The following is a 15,280-nucleotide window of genomic DNA, read 5'->3' as shown; positions in this document are numbered from 1 at the left end:
CACCTGAGAACAAAACTTCAGTGCTCTGAATATATTTACACACCTGAGAAGAAAACTTCAGTGCTCTGAATATATTTACACACCTGAGAACAAAACTTCAGTGCTCTGAATATATTTACACAACTGAGAACAAAACTTCAGTGTTCTGAATATATTTACACGCCTGAGAACAAAACTTCAGTGCTCTGAACATATTTACACAACTGAAAACAAAACTTCAGTGCTCTGAATATATTTACACACCTGAGAACAAACCTTCTGTGCTTGGAATATATTTACACCCCTGAGAACAAAACTTCGGTATTCTCAAAATATACTGAAGGACACAAATAAGGGAACTCCACTTCATAGCATTGTTCCTTTTTTTATTCTCAGATTTCCTCCCACAGTGCTATTCAAAGCCTGATGATGAAAAATGGAAAATATTAAAGGAACACTTTGTTCTCTCAGTATATCTACTCACCTGAGAACTGTTGACCTGAACTGTCCCCGGTTCCGCAGTCAGAATCTGCAACACACAAAGTTCCAATGAATAGACAGTCAGACAACAAGCATCATCATCATCATCATCATCATCATCATCATCATCATCACCACCATCATCATCGTCATCGCCATACAGCCAGTTTGAGGCATTGCAGCTATGTTGTCCATCAGATCTACATTCTGTATGGCTTCAGGTAGCATATAACTTGGACTGTCTATATAATCTTCCAATTGTCCGTGGGCATCGCAGACACCAACAAGACCATTTCTATGGAACACTGACAGGAATTACAGAACTATCTGGAGTGTTTATTGTAATTCCACAACATTTTTTCATCGTCATATCTTGAGCATGTGTATATTTTAACTCCACAACAAAACATTTTTCATTGTTACACCTTGATTAAATGTGCAGGTGTTATATATTGATTTACCCTCAAACACACATTATGTCACGGCTGTAGATGTTTCTAAACCATGGAAGACCATAGGGGAGACCATACGGCTATTATATATAAGTACCTGTGATGGCCATGTTATCACTGCTCTACAGTAGATGACATCAGGTAAACCACCTGTGATGGCCATGTTATCACTGCTCTACAGTAGATGACATCAGGTAAACCACCTGTGACAGCCATGTTATCACTGCTCTACAGTAGATGACATCAGGTAAACCACCTGTGACAGCCATGTTATCACTGCTCTACAGTAGATGACATCAGGTAAACCACCTGTGACAGCCATGTTATCACTGCTCTACAGTAGATGACATCAGGTAAACCACCTGTGATGGCCATGTTATCACTGCTCTACAGTAGATGACATCAGGTAAACCACCTGTGATGGCCATGTTATCACTGCTCTACAGTAGATGACATCAGGTAAACCACCTGTGACAGCCATGTTATCACTGCTCTACAGTAGATGACATCAGGTAAACCACCTGTGACAGCCATGTTATCACTGCTCTACAGTAGATGACATCAGGTAAACCACCTGTGACAGCCATGTTATCACTGCTCTACAGTAGATGACATCAGGTAAACCACCTGTGACAGCCATGTTATCACTGCTCTACAGTAGATGACATCAGGTAAACCACCTGTGACAGCCATGTTATCACTGCTCTACAGTAGATGACATCAGGTAAACCACCTGTGATGGCCATGTTATCACTGCTCTACAGTAGATGACATCAGGTAAACCACCTGTGACAGCCATGTTATCACTGCTCTACAGTAGATGACATCAGGTAAACCACCTGTGACAGCCATGTTATCACTGCTCTACAGTAGATGACATCAGGTAAACCACCTGTGACAGCCATGTTATCACTGCTCTACAGTAGATGACATCAGGTAAACCACCTGTGACAGCCATGTTATCACTGCTCTACAGTAGATGACATCAGGTAAACCACCTGTGACGGCCATGTTATCACTGCTCTACAGTAGATGACATCAGGTAAACCACCTGTGATGGCCATGTTATCACTGCTCTACAGTAGATGACATCAGGTAAACCACCTGTGATGGCCATGTTATCACTGCTCTACAGTAGATGACATCAGGTAAACCACCTGTGATGGCCATGTTATCACTGCTCTACAGTAGATGACATCAGGTAAACCACCTGTGACAGCCATGTTATCACTGCTCTACAGTAGATGACATCAGGTAAACCACCTGTGACAGCCATGTTATCACTGCTCTACAGTAGATGACATCAGGTAAACCACCTGTGATGGCCATGTTATCACTGCTCTACAGTAGATGACATCAGGTAAACCACCCGTGACAGCCATGTTATCATTGCTCTACAGTAGATGACATCAGGTAAACCACCTGTGACAGCCATGTTATCACTGCTCTACAGTAGATGACATCAGTTAAACCACCTGTGATGGCCATGTTATCACTGCTCTACAGTAGATGACATCAGGTAAACCACCTGTGACAGCCATGTTATCACTGCTCTACAGTAGATGACATCAGGTAAACCACCTGTGATGGCCATGTTATCACTGCTCTACAGTAGATGACATCAGGTAAACCACCTGTGATGGCCATGTTATCACTGCTCTACAGTAGATGACATCAGGTAAACCACCTGTGACAGCCATGTTATCACTGCTCTACAGTAGATGACATCAGGTAAACCACCTGTGACAGCCATGTTATCACTGCTCTACAGTAGATGACATCAGGTAAACCACCTGTGACAGCCATGTTATCACTGCTCTACAGTAGATGACATCAGGTAAACCACCTGTGATGGCCATGTTATCACTGCTCTACAGTAGATGACATCAGGTAAACCACCTGTGATGGCCAAGTTATCACTGCTCTACAGTAGATGACATCAGGTAAACCACCTGTGATGGCCAAGTTATCACAGCCTTGTTGTCAATGTTCTACATCTCATAATGTCACCTAAATCCAAGATATCACTGAAATCTGTTCAATCATTCACTACTTCTTACAATAACCTCAGTTTCCGACAAAAGATTCAACTTGCAGTGAATAAAAGTGAGTGTTTATCTTTCACACGAGTGTGGTGCAGCCAGTGTGGTGTTGCCTGTGTAGTGCAGCCCGTGTGGTGCAGCTTGTGTTGTTCAGCTGTCTTGTGGAGCCTGTGTGATGCAGCCTATGTGGCACAGCCTGTGTTGTGTAGCCTGTGTTGTGGAGCCTGTGTGATGCAGCCTGTGTTGTGGAGCCTGTGTGATGCAGCCTGTGTTATGGAGCCTGTGTGATGCAGCCCGTGTGATGCAGCCTGTGTTGTGTAGCCTGTGTGATGCAGCCTGTGTTGTGGAGCCTGTGTGATGCAGCCTGTGTTGTGGAGCCTGTGTGATGCAGCCTGTGTTGTGGAGCCTGTGTGATGCAGCCTGTGTTGTTCAGCCTGTGTTGTGGAGCCTGTGTGGTGGAGCCTGTGTGATGCAGCCTGTGTTGTGGAGCCTGCATGGTGCAGCCCTGTGTGATGCAGGCCTGTGTTGTGGAGCCTGTGTGATGCAGCCTGTGTTGTGTAGCCCGTGTGATGCAGCCTGTGTTGTGGAGCCTGTGTGATGCAGCCTGTGTTGTGGAGCCTGTGTGATGCAGCCTGTGTTGTGGAGCCTGTGTGATGCAGCCTGTGTTGTTCAGCCTGTGTTGTTCAGCCCGTTTGGTCCAGCCTGTGTGATGCAGCGCGTGTTGTGGAGCCTGCATGGTGCAGCCTGTGATGCAGGCTGTGTTGTGGAGCCTGTGTGATGCAGCCTGTGTTGTGGAGCCTGTGTGATGCAGCCTGTGTTGTGGAGCCTGTGTGATGCAGCCTGTGTTGTTCAGCCTGTGTTGTTCAGCCCGTTTGGTCCAGCCTGTGTGATGCAGCGCGTGTTGTGGAGCCTGCATGGTGCAGCCTGTGATGCAGGCTGTGTTGTGGAGCCTGTGTGATGCAGCCTGTGTTGTGGAGCCTGTGTGATGCAGCCTGTGTTGTGGAGCCTGTGTGGTGCAGCCTGTGTTGTGGAGCCTGTGTGATGCAGCCTGTGTTGTGGAGCCTGTGTGATGCAGCCTGTGTTGTTCAGCCTGTGTTGTGCAGCCCGTTTGGTGCAGCCTGTGTGATGCAGTGCGTGTTGTGGAGCCTGCATGGTGCAGCCTGTGTTGTGCAGCCCGTGTGTTGTGGAGCCGGTGTTGTGCAGCCCATCTGCAGCCCGCCCGTGTTGTGCAGCCTGTGTGGTGCAGCCTGTGTGATGCAGCCCGTGTGGTGCACAAAGAGCCAATGAGTTGCGATCTGAGTTCGGATCTAATGCAGACATTCTGACAAGATTCTAAACATACTTTCATCTTCAATACAAGATGCATTCCTTAACAAAGGCTTCAATACAAAAGCAGGTACACTATTTACCTAAATTACTTCTACCATTATCCTGAAAACTCTCAATGAAATGGTGTTTTCAATAAATTAAAATGTTTTGCTTCGTGGGACGTGGGACCCCATAAGCCTGTATTGACTGCCTTATGACTCACTGCCCCAGATAATGTTTCATATCACATGATGTGTTTGTTTCTTTGTTGACATGTATACCATGTGCTTTGTTCAGCACACTGTGTCACTACCACCATTCTGCCTGTGACCCGACATCAAGACACATTTGACAAGACATGTTTAGTAAACACACATTTGTTGGACAGGGCAGAACAATACACTTACCAGGTGGGTGACGAACACACACAATACATTTACAAACAAACCAGTTTAAGACAATGTACATGTATCCCACATCTCCATACATGCGAACAAGAACACAAATCACATGCATGTTGTTTTCCTGGAAGATAGTGATACAGGTTCAAGCTATACAAAACAACATTCAAACTGTGATCACCGGACAGCTTCATGGGTGACATAACAATGGGTCATGGAATATGAACATTCAACCCAACATAACAATGGGTCATGGAATATGAACATTCAACCCAACATGGCAATGGGTCATGGAATATGAACATTCAACCCAACATAACAATGGGTCATGGAATATGAACATTCAACCCAACATAACAATGGGTCATGGAATATGAACATTCAACCCAACATGGCAATGGGTCATGGAATATGAACATTCAACCCAACCTGGCAATCTCTTGACGTGTACCATGGGGAGATAAGATATACTTCTCAAAATGGGAGTAGTGTCTTCGAACCCGGTCTTCGGCGACAAGCCAACGCTTTAACCACTAGGCTACCCCCACCGCCCCCATTCAACCCAACATGGCAATGGGTCATGGAATATGAACTCAAAACAATCTCTTGTGTACATGGGGAGATAGATATACTTATCAAAGAGGAGTAGTGTCTGTATGCGATTGATCACAACTCAAACAGACACTAAAGAAGTGTAGTATTTGTAAAGATTGCACATGCCAATGATGACATGCATGTCACTTCTGAACAGTTTGGCAAACATAACATCCACGGCCATTATTGACTCAGTCGGTCTGGCCAGTACACTACCAGTTCCACACTGGATCTACCTATCTATCTGCCAATGATGTCCTACTTCTGTCTGGCCAGTACACTACCAGTTCCACACTGAATCTACCTATCTATCTGTCAATGATGTCCTACTTCTGTCTGGCCAGTACACTACCAGTTCCACACTGGATCTACCTATCTATCTGCCAATGATGACCTACTTCTGTCTGGCCAGTACACTACCAGTTCCACACTGAATCTACCTATCTATCTGTCAATGATGACCTACTTCTGTCTGGTCAGTACACTACCAGTTCCACACTGGATCTACCTATCTATCTGCCAATGATGACCTACTTCTGTCTGGCCAGTACACTACCAGTTCCACACTGAATCTACCTATCTATCTGTCAATGATGACCTACTTCTGTCTGGCCAGTACACTACCAGTTCCACACTGGATCTACCTATCTATCTGCCAATGATGACCTACTTCTGTCTGGCCAGTACACTACCAGTTCCACACTGAATCTACCTCCATCTATCTGTCAATGATGACCTACTTCTGTCTGGCCAGTACACTACCTGTTCCACACTGGATCTACCTATCTATCTGCCAACAATGATGACCTACTTCTGTCTGGCCAGTACACTACCAGTTCCACACTGGATCTACCTATCTATCTGTCAATGATGACCTACTTCTGTCTGGTCAGTACACTACCAGTTCCACACTGGATCTACCTATCTATCTGTCAATGATGACCTACTTCTGTCTGGTCAGTACACTACCAGTTCCACACTGGATCTACCTATCTATCTGCCAATGATGACCTACTTCTGTCTGGTCACTACACTACCAGTTCCACACTGAATCTACCAGTTCCATCTATCTGTCAATGATGACCTACTTCTGTCTGGCCAGTACACTACCAGTTCCACACTGGATCTACCTATCTATCTGTCAATGATGACCTACTTCTGTCTGGTCAGTACACTACCAGTTCCACACTGAATCTACCTATCTATCTGTCATGATGACCTACTTCTGTCTGTCTGATACACTACCAGTTCCACACTGGATCTACCTATCTATCTGTCAATGATGACCTACTTCTGTCTGGCCAGTACACTACCAGTTCCACACTGAATCTACCTATCTATCTGTCAATGATGACCTACTTCTGTCTGGCCAGTACACTACCAGATGACCTTCTTCTGTCTGGCCAGTACACTACATGTTCCACACTGGATCTACCTATCTATCTGCCAATGATGTGCTACTTCTGTCAGGTGTGGACATTTCAGCAATCTCAGCAGTCTTCTATTCTTGTTACACCATGTCAACATGGCAGCTCAGTGAGTCCGGGAAGACAAAATACAGGCCACAGAGCGATGGTTGTGATAGACACTCAATCATCAACAGCAACAATGTGGGACTCGAACCCAGAGCCGAGATCAGCCAAAATATCAATTATACACAATCAATCTACTGTTCATTGAAAAACTTCAACTTGAACATCTTGCTGGCATAAAAGATACACAGCAACTAGATACAACAGTGTCCCTCACATACAGCTGCACAAACAGTATTGCCATGTTGACATGTCCCGGCATGAAGTGTGAGACAATGTGCCAGTTCATTACAATCAGAAGCTAGTCTAATTAGTGCAGACATCTGATGTGAGATCATCCAGTCATCTGCACTAGCTGTATGCACATCAGTAGTGGTGCAGTGAACTCTGAGATTGATTCAGGATATAAACTGATTTATAATCACACTGAGACTAATTCTCTGGTTCCTTCACATACTGTTCCTTCATTTGTTACCATGGCACTTTGGTATCACAGGCTATAACTATATATTTCCTGGGAGTTGACTGACCTCTACTCCAATATCTTCTCCTCCCAGAAGCAGGTGCTTGCTCCTATAAATACACACCTGTTCAGGTGAGGCTCCACACCTGACCAAATGTTGACCAGTGTGGTTCCTACCAATACTGTACCACAGCATTGAGAGAGAAGCACCACTGCCAGCATAGTTCAAGACATACACAGTGGGGGATTATGAAGACCTTTTTCGACACCACTGGGCTTCCCACCTTAACCACCAGTCTTCCCACCTTAACCATCCGGCTACCCACCTTAACCACCAGGCTTCCCACCTTAACCATCGTGCTTCCCACCTTAATCATCGTGCTTTCCACCTTAATCATCGTGCTTCCCACCTTAATCATCGTGCTTTCCACCTTAATCATCGTGCTTTCCACCTTAATCATCGTGCTTCCCACCTTAACCATCGTGCTTCCCACCTTAACCATCGTGCTTTCCACCTTAATCATCGTGCTTCCCACCTTAACCATCGTGCTTCCCACCTTAATCATCGTGCTTCCCACCTTAACCATCGTGCTTCCCACCTTAACCATCGTGCTTCCACCTTAATCATCGTGCTTCCCACCTTAATCATCGTGCTTTCCACCTTAACCATCGTGCTTCCCACCTTAATCATCAGGCTTCCCACCTTAACCATCAGGCTTCCCACCTTAACCATCCTTCCCACCTTAACCATCGAGCTTCCCACCTTAACCATCAGGCTTCCCACCATAACCACTGAGCTTCCCACCTGAAACATCGGCTTCCCACCTTAACCATCAGGCTTCCCACCCTAACCACTGAGCTTCCCACCTGAAACATCGGGCTTCCCACCTTAACCACCAGGCTTCCCACCTTAACCACTCAGCTTCCCACCTGAAACATCGGGCTTCCCACCTTAACCATCGGGCTTCCCACCTTAACCACCAGGCTTCCCACCTTAACCATCGGGCTTCCCACCTTAACCATCAGGCTTCCCACCTTAACCATCGGGCTTACTAACTTAAACAAGGGGCAACATAACCTCCCACATGAAGAGCAGTACATTTCTTAAGATGAAATATCAATTATCTTTAATAATACTGTGTACACACTGGAATCTAGTATTATTTATTATCTTTTCAAATACTTTGTTTCAAAGACTGGGTAGCTGCAATAATTATTTTTCTCAAAACCTTCATTTTTCAATTGAGTCCTAGAACTGGTCCCAATGTGCAACAGCAGGGGATTTGTGCAGTGAGAAACCCCTCACTAGCCACTTAAAGAAGTCGGCACCAGCTGCACCTCCCTGTGAAGACCCTCCTCATCCTGCCGCATGCCGGTCTGTCTTGCCCTGAATATCTATGTCCAGCATGGTAATGCCCTGGTCAGTTGTCTGACACACATCTGCCAGTTGGTTAGACTTGGGCTATAAGTCATGTTACACACCTGGGGGTGAGTGGCCAGGTAGACGCTGAAGGCCCTGTAGTTCACCTATACATGTAGGGGCCAGGTAGACGCTAAAGGCACTGTAGTTCACCTATACATGTAGGGGCCAGGTAGACGCTAAAGGCACTGTAGTTCACCTATACATGTAGGGGCCAGGTAGACGCTAAAGGCACTGTAGTTCACCTATACATGTAGGGGCCAGGTAGACGCTAAAGGCACTGTAGTTCACCTATACATGTAGGGGCCAGGTAGACGCTAAAGGCACTGTAGTTCACCTATACATGTAGGGGCCAGGTAGACACTAAAGGCACTGTAGTTCACCTATACATGTAGGGGCCAGGTAGAAAGGCACTGTAGTTCACCTATACATGTAGGGGCCAGGTAGACCAAAGGCACTGTAGTTCACCCTATACATGTAGGGGCCAGGTAGACGCTAAAGGCACTGTAGTTCACCTATACATGTAGGGGCCAGGTAGACGCTAAAGGCACTGTAGTTCACCTATACATGTAGGGGCCAGGTAGACGCTAAAGGCACTGTCGTTCACCTATACATGTAGGGGCCAGGTAGACACTAAAGGCACTGTAGTTCACCTATACATGTTGCTGTAGAAACTTTGCTCTGAATTGCTAGAGTGAGTTTGCTTTAACACTGCTCAGTATTTCAGTTCCATCAGTGCGGCGGCCTCAGCCACATGTGGTACGTGAGTGAGTGAGTGAGTTTGGACACTAGGCTACCCCACGGCCCCCCACATGTGGTACGTGAGCCTGGAGTGATGCAGGGTACGGATGTCCCACACACAGCGGGATGCTGCTGACAAAACCAGAAATATATTTTTGTCTGTACCTAAACAGATTCTACCAGTCTGTGGCCGACATTTTTCATCACTTGATATATATGATTTTACTAGACATACAGAATTTCAGGTCGAGGCCACTGGCTGGTGGAGTGAGTGAGTTTAGTTTTACACTGCACTCAGCAATATTCCAGCAGTATGGTGGCTGTCGGTAAATAATTGAGTCTGGACCAGACTATCCAGTGATCAACAGCAAGAGCATCAATCTATTGGGATACAATGACATGTGTGAACCAAGCCAGCAAGCCTGACCATCCGATCCCGTTAGTCGCTCTTATGACAAGCATGGGTTACTGAAGATATATTCTAACCCGGACCTTCACGGGTCCACAGACTGATGCTGATGAAGGTTGAAATGATGCAGTGAAGCTTGGTTATTCACATCAGTTAAATTAGTTTCACAATGGTCACATGTGACAAAATCAAAATAGTTTTACAATATGAGCTTATACACAAAATGTGCAGATAATTAAGGACATACACAGAATGAAACTCATTTCTACAAACAGCATTAGAAATTAATTTACTGAAAATAAGTAGATGTGACCTGCATAGATGTGACCTGCGTAGATGTGACCTGTGTACATGTGACCTGCATAGATGTGACCTGTGTAAATGTGATCTGTGTAGATGTGACCTGTGTAGATGTGACTTGTATAGATGTGACCTGTGTAGATGCGACCTGTGTAGATATGACTTGTGTAGATGCGACCTGCATAGATGTGACCTGTGTATATGTGACCTGCATAGATGTGACCTGTGTATATGTGACCTGCATAGATGTGACCTGTGTAGATGTGATCTGTGTAGATGTGATCTGTGTAGATGTGATCTGTGTAGATGTGACCTTGATAGATGTGACTTGTGTAGATGTGACCTATGTATGTGTGATCTGTGTAGATGTGACCTGTGTAGATATGATCTGTCTAACACAAACCCCTGTCTAACACAGTCTCACAGACCCCTGTCTAACACAGACCCCTGTCTTACACAGAGTCCTGTCTAACAGAGACCCTTCTCTTACACAGACCCCTGTCTAACACAGATCCCTGTCTAACACAGACCCCTGTCTCCTGTCTAACACAGATCCCTGTCTAACACAGACCCCTGTCTCCTGTCTAACACAGATCCCTGTCTAACACAGACCCCTGTCTCCTGTCTAACACAGATCCCTGTCTAACACAGACCCCTGTATATTCAGGACAGTTAGTGAGGTTTGGACTAGAGCTGGTTTTGTAACATCAGATAACTGAGACACGCAATCAACACTGTAACCAGTACACGTCAACCTGCTGCTACCACTGGTGCAATCACACTAAACTAGCAGCGTGAGTCAGGTCTGAATAACTGGAATAAAACTTGGTCCTGATCGACCAGATTACGTAGGTCAAAATCAGTTGACACTGCTTGAAGTTTTGTCCCACTTTTCTGATAAGAGCACAGTGTACCCAGCGACCCATTTCTTAACACCTGTAGGGTCATCTAGAGAGTCACAGTTGGGTCTCAGCTGAACCTTCACTGTCTGTCCCTGATAACTACATACGTGGCACAGTCGGTGCGGCACAGTGGGTGGGTTATCCTACATAGTGAGTGAGGGACTTGGGTTTTATACTGCTCTGAATAACACATGCTTCAGTCTGCTTCCATGTACCCTAGGCATGGTGGCATCAAGCCCAACACACAGCCTACAGGTCCTAGTTAAGTCTAGATCGCCTCAATGCTAGGTCTGAAATCAAGCTTTGTATGGGGTCCAGTGGGATATACTTTCTATAAGGCCGTAGTAGAGTAGAAGATACGGTTATTTCTGGGACTAAATGCTAGCCTAGCAACACCCAGCAACAAACACAAGGCTTTAGCCAGGTGGCTGCAGAGCCCAAGAAACGGCAATAGATCATGTCTATAACTGAAACATTGACACATGTGGAAAGGTAGGAAGTCATGTACAGCATGTCTACAGATGATCGTGACACCAAGATGTCATCACTTTGACATGTCACGACTAACAGGTGACACCATGATCAACATCACTAACAGGTGACACCATGACATCAACACTTTGACATGTCACGACTAACAGGTGACACCATGACAACAGGACATGTCAACACTATGACATGTCACATGACGACTAACAGGTGACATAACCATATGACATCAACACTATGACATGTCACGACTAACAGGTGACACCATGATGGCAACACTATGACATGTCACGACTAACAGGTGACACCATGACATCAACACTATGACATGTCACGACTAACAGGTGACACCATGACGGCAACACTATGACATGTCACGACTAACAGGTGACACCATGACGGCAACACTATGACATGTCACGACTAACAGGTGACACCATGACGGCAACACTATGACATGTCACTACTAACAGGTGACACCATGATGGCAACACTTTGACATGTCAAGACTAACAGATGACGCCATGATGGCAACACTTTGACATGTCACGACTAACAGGCAACTGTGATATAACAGGCAACTATATAACAGTGATATCATGCTATATGCATCATCTCCAAACAGAATATATAACAGTACTTCATATGTCGTCCACACATGGCATACCGAGACTGAGTGCATTGTGAACATCATATCAGATATGTAATAACAGTACTTCAGATGTGGTCCACACATGGCATACCGAGACTGAGTGCATTGTGAACATCATATCAGATATGTAATAACAGTACTTCAGATGTGGTCCACACATGGCATACCGAGACTGAGTGCATTGTGAACATCATATCAGATATGTAATAACAGTACTTCAGATGTGGTCCACACATGGCATACCGAGACTGAGTGCATTGTGAACATCATATCAGATATGTAATAACAGTACTTCAGATGTGGTCCACACATGGCATACCGAGACTGAGTGCATTGTGAACATCATATCAGATATGTAATAACAGTACTTCAGACATGTGGTCCACACATGTGGTCCATACATACGAGACTGAGTGCATTGTGAACATCATATCAGATATGTAATAACAGTACTATCAGATGTAATAACAGTACTTCATATGTCGTCCACACATGGCATACCGAGACTGAGTGCATTGTGAACATCATATCAGATATGTAATAACAGTACTTCAGATGTCGTCCACACATGGCATACCGAGACTGAGTGCATTGTGAACATCATATCAGATATGTAATAACAGTACTTCAGATGTGGTCCACACATGGCATACCGAGACTGAGTGCATTGTGAACATCATATCAGATATGTAATAACAGTACTTCAGATGTCGTCCACACATGGCATACCGAGACTGAGTGCATTGTGAACATCATATCAGATATGTAATAACAGTACTTCAGATGTCGTCCACACATGGCATACCGAGACTGAGTGCATTGTGAACATCATATCAGATATGTAATAACAGTACTTCAGATGTCTTCCACACATGGCATACCGAGACGGAGTGCATTGTGAATGTAGCCAGTAAACATGCTGGTCATCTGGGTTACACGTTTGGTGACATCAAGGGCGCACACCAGAAATCATTATCTGAGAAAATCTCAGAGAATTTCAGACTGGACAAGCAGCAGATATATTTCATCCTGGACCACACAGAATGATCACATCATCACTAAATATCTTTTATCACAGCACCAAGAAATCACTCAGTGGTGATCTGTCAGCATTTGAAAGTTGTGGGTGCAGATGAAGAGTTCTTATCACCAGGATCTAAGTGTCATGTGGATGAAGGAGTGTTATCACACTGACAGGAGTGCTCCTACCATCAGCCCCCAGATTTCCTGCTCCAGGCCCAACCCTCCAGAAGGCCACAACCCCGTTGAGCTAGTGCCCCATGCACCAGTACCGGTGCAATATGAGCTGCAGTAAACCACCTAATTATCCTGCAATACATCCTCAAGCATACAATGGATCTACACAACAATACTGTGTGATGTATCAACTGCCAAACATCCACAGTATAACAAAAATGCACACTCATCAAAAACGTCAAAATTAATACAAATTAAATTGCAAAATGAATAAGTTTAAATGAGTGACCTGCTTCACCTTCTTCGAACTGTATGGGTGCAGCATTCTCCCAGTCGAAGCAGAAATCCATGCTGTCCTGCCCCAAGAGTTTGTTGTACATTTCCCGACATGAGATGGAGATCTCACAGGACATGCTGTCACTCTGACAAGTGAGCCACACAATCAGATAACCAACACACATATATCACAACTGGTCCATCGCCATGTTATCACTACAGCTCCAATTATCACAATTCGTAATGAAGATATTAGCCATCTATTGGCCATTACATCACATTGGTGCAATAATTACTGGCTCGGAATTAAACTGAAGCATTTTTCGTAACTTCACAACCTTTGGAATAGTGGCCTTGAAGCAGCCAGTTTGCATTCTGAAATGTGTAAGAAATAACATAATTCACCAGCACTGTGACTGCAGCTTTCACAGACTGCTAATTGTGTGAAATATTGTGCAAGACATGCTTGGCTGTAACAAATCTTCCATGTGTAGAAGTAAAAATCCTGCTGTAATCATCTAATGAGTTGAACATCTTCACATCAGCTGATTCACGACACAAGATGAGGAATAATTAGTTGGTCAAGTTATTCAGTAGCGCAGTGAAATGGTTCAAGGCTCTTCATGCCACATGACTGGTACCCTGAAATACAGTCAAGTACTGACACACAAAGCAGTGTATAACCCTCGTAACAAACACGAACAATCCAGGGAGTAGTGACAGTCTTCAACGGTACAACTTGTATACATGTGCAATACAACTGTCCACTTTGTACACACATGAAAGCTGGGGTGGTGTGCTGCTGCAGTCACATATTGTCCATAGCCTTGGATTTGTATCTAACACAAGTTGGCCTTTATTGTATATTTGTCAAGCAAAGTTTGGAGGCAGTTTTTGAGAGATTAAAGTTCACTGTGACTCAGTCCAATAGTTGCTTCACCAGAAAACACTCAGGTACCAAACAAGCTTGCTATCCTCCACACCACCCATTTACCTGTCCAGGTGTGCCAGGGAGGCATCATCTCTGCTACAATCCATGAACAGATGTCCTCAATCAGATCTTTTCACCCTCCCTGCTTATCCTTCCAGTATCCGTCCCCCTCAACATGGAGAGGTGTTTATATGTACACTTCGAATTCCTGTCCTACTAATCACTTGCTAGCCTGACATATCGGGAGACTAGCACCGACCATGGGTATCTCTGTTTCCCAGATCAGACCAGCAGTCAGTCGCTACAGGCAGGTCGGTGAGGGTCAAGCGGTCAGTGTTCTCTTAGTACATGCATTGTGTTGGGGTCGGAGAAGGTGATGTCTCATCCATATAAATGGCTGCAGTTGGAAGCAGACGTAAAACATGTCTATCCCCTTCAGTTGTCTGCTCACCTCACGGATCATGTGACAACAGATCACAACAAGTTAGAAGTACTAGGTATATTTATTAGTGTTTGCTCTTGAATTTTGCTTTGATATTTACACAGCCTTGATAAAAAGTGCAAGTCATCAATCTTTTTAAATGGGTCAATGTCCAATACTCCCAGGGTTTCAAGCAGTCATAGAATTGTGTATGTTTCAAATTAGACCCGATTGTCAGCATGCTGTAACCTTCCAGTGAGAGACAATCGTGAGAGCCTGTACTATGGTAAC

The 15,280-nt window shown here is 44.8% G+C and overlaps 1 protein-coding gene across 4 annotated transcripts in view; it reads right to left on the bottom strand.

Moving 5' to 3' along the window:
• LOC124280513 (hepatocyte nuclear factor 4-gamma-like) overlaps positions 1-15,280 on the bottom strand; it is a 94,490-nt gene that overhangs the window by 24,825 nt on the left and 54,385 nt on the right. For 3 of the 4 annotated variants that reach the window (XM_046716466.1, XM_046716462.1, XM_046716463.1), the window contains exon 2: positions 464-508. In XM_046716466.1, the coding sequence (XP_046572422.1) occupies positions 464-508 (45 nt within the window). Of the gene's footprint in view, positions 1-463; positions 509-13,659; positions 13,832-15,280 lie in introns of those variants that run through there. The other variant, XM_046716464.1, reaches the window with a different exon arrangement.

The sequence above is a fragment of the Haliotis rubra genome, unplaced genomic scaffold (genome assembly GCF_003918875.1).
Source record: "Haliotis rubra isolate DU_JTF1 unplaced genomic scaffold, ASM391887v1 Scf269, whole genome shotgun sequence".
Classification (NCBI taxonomy): domain Eukaryota; kingdom Metazoa; phylum Mollusca; class Gastropoda; order Lepetellida; family Haliotidae; genus Haliotis; species Haliotis rubra.
This window is presented reverse-complemented; position numbering and strand designations above follow the sequence as displayed.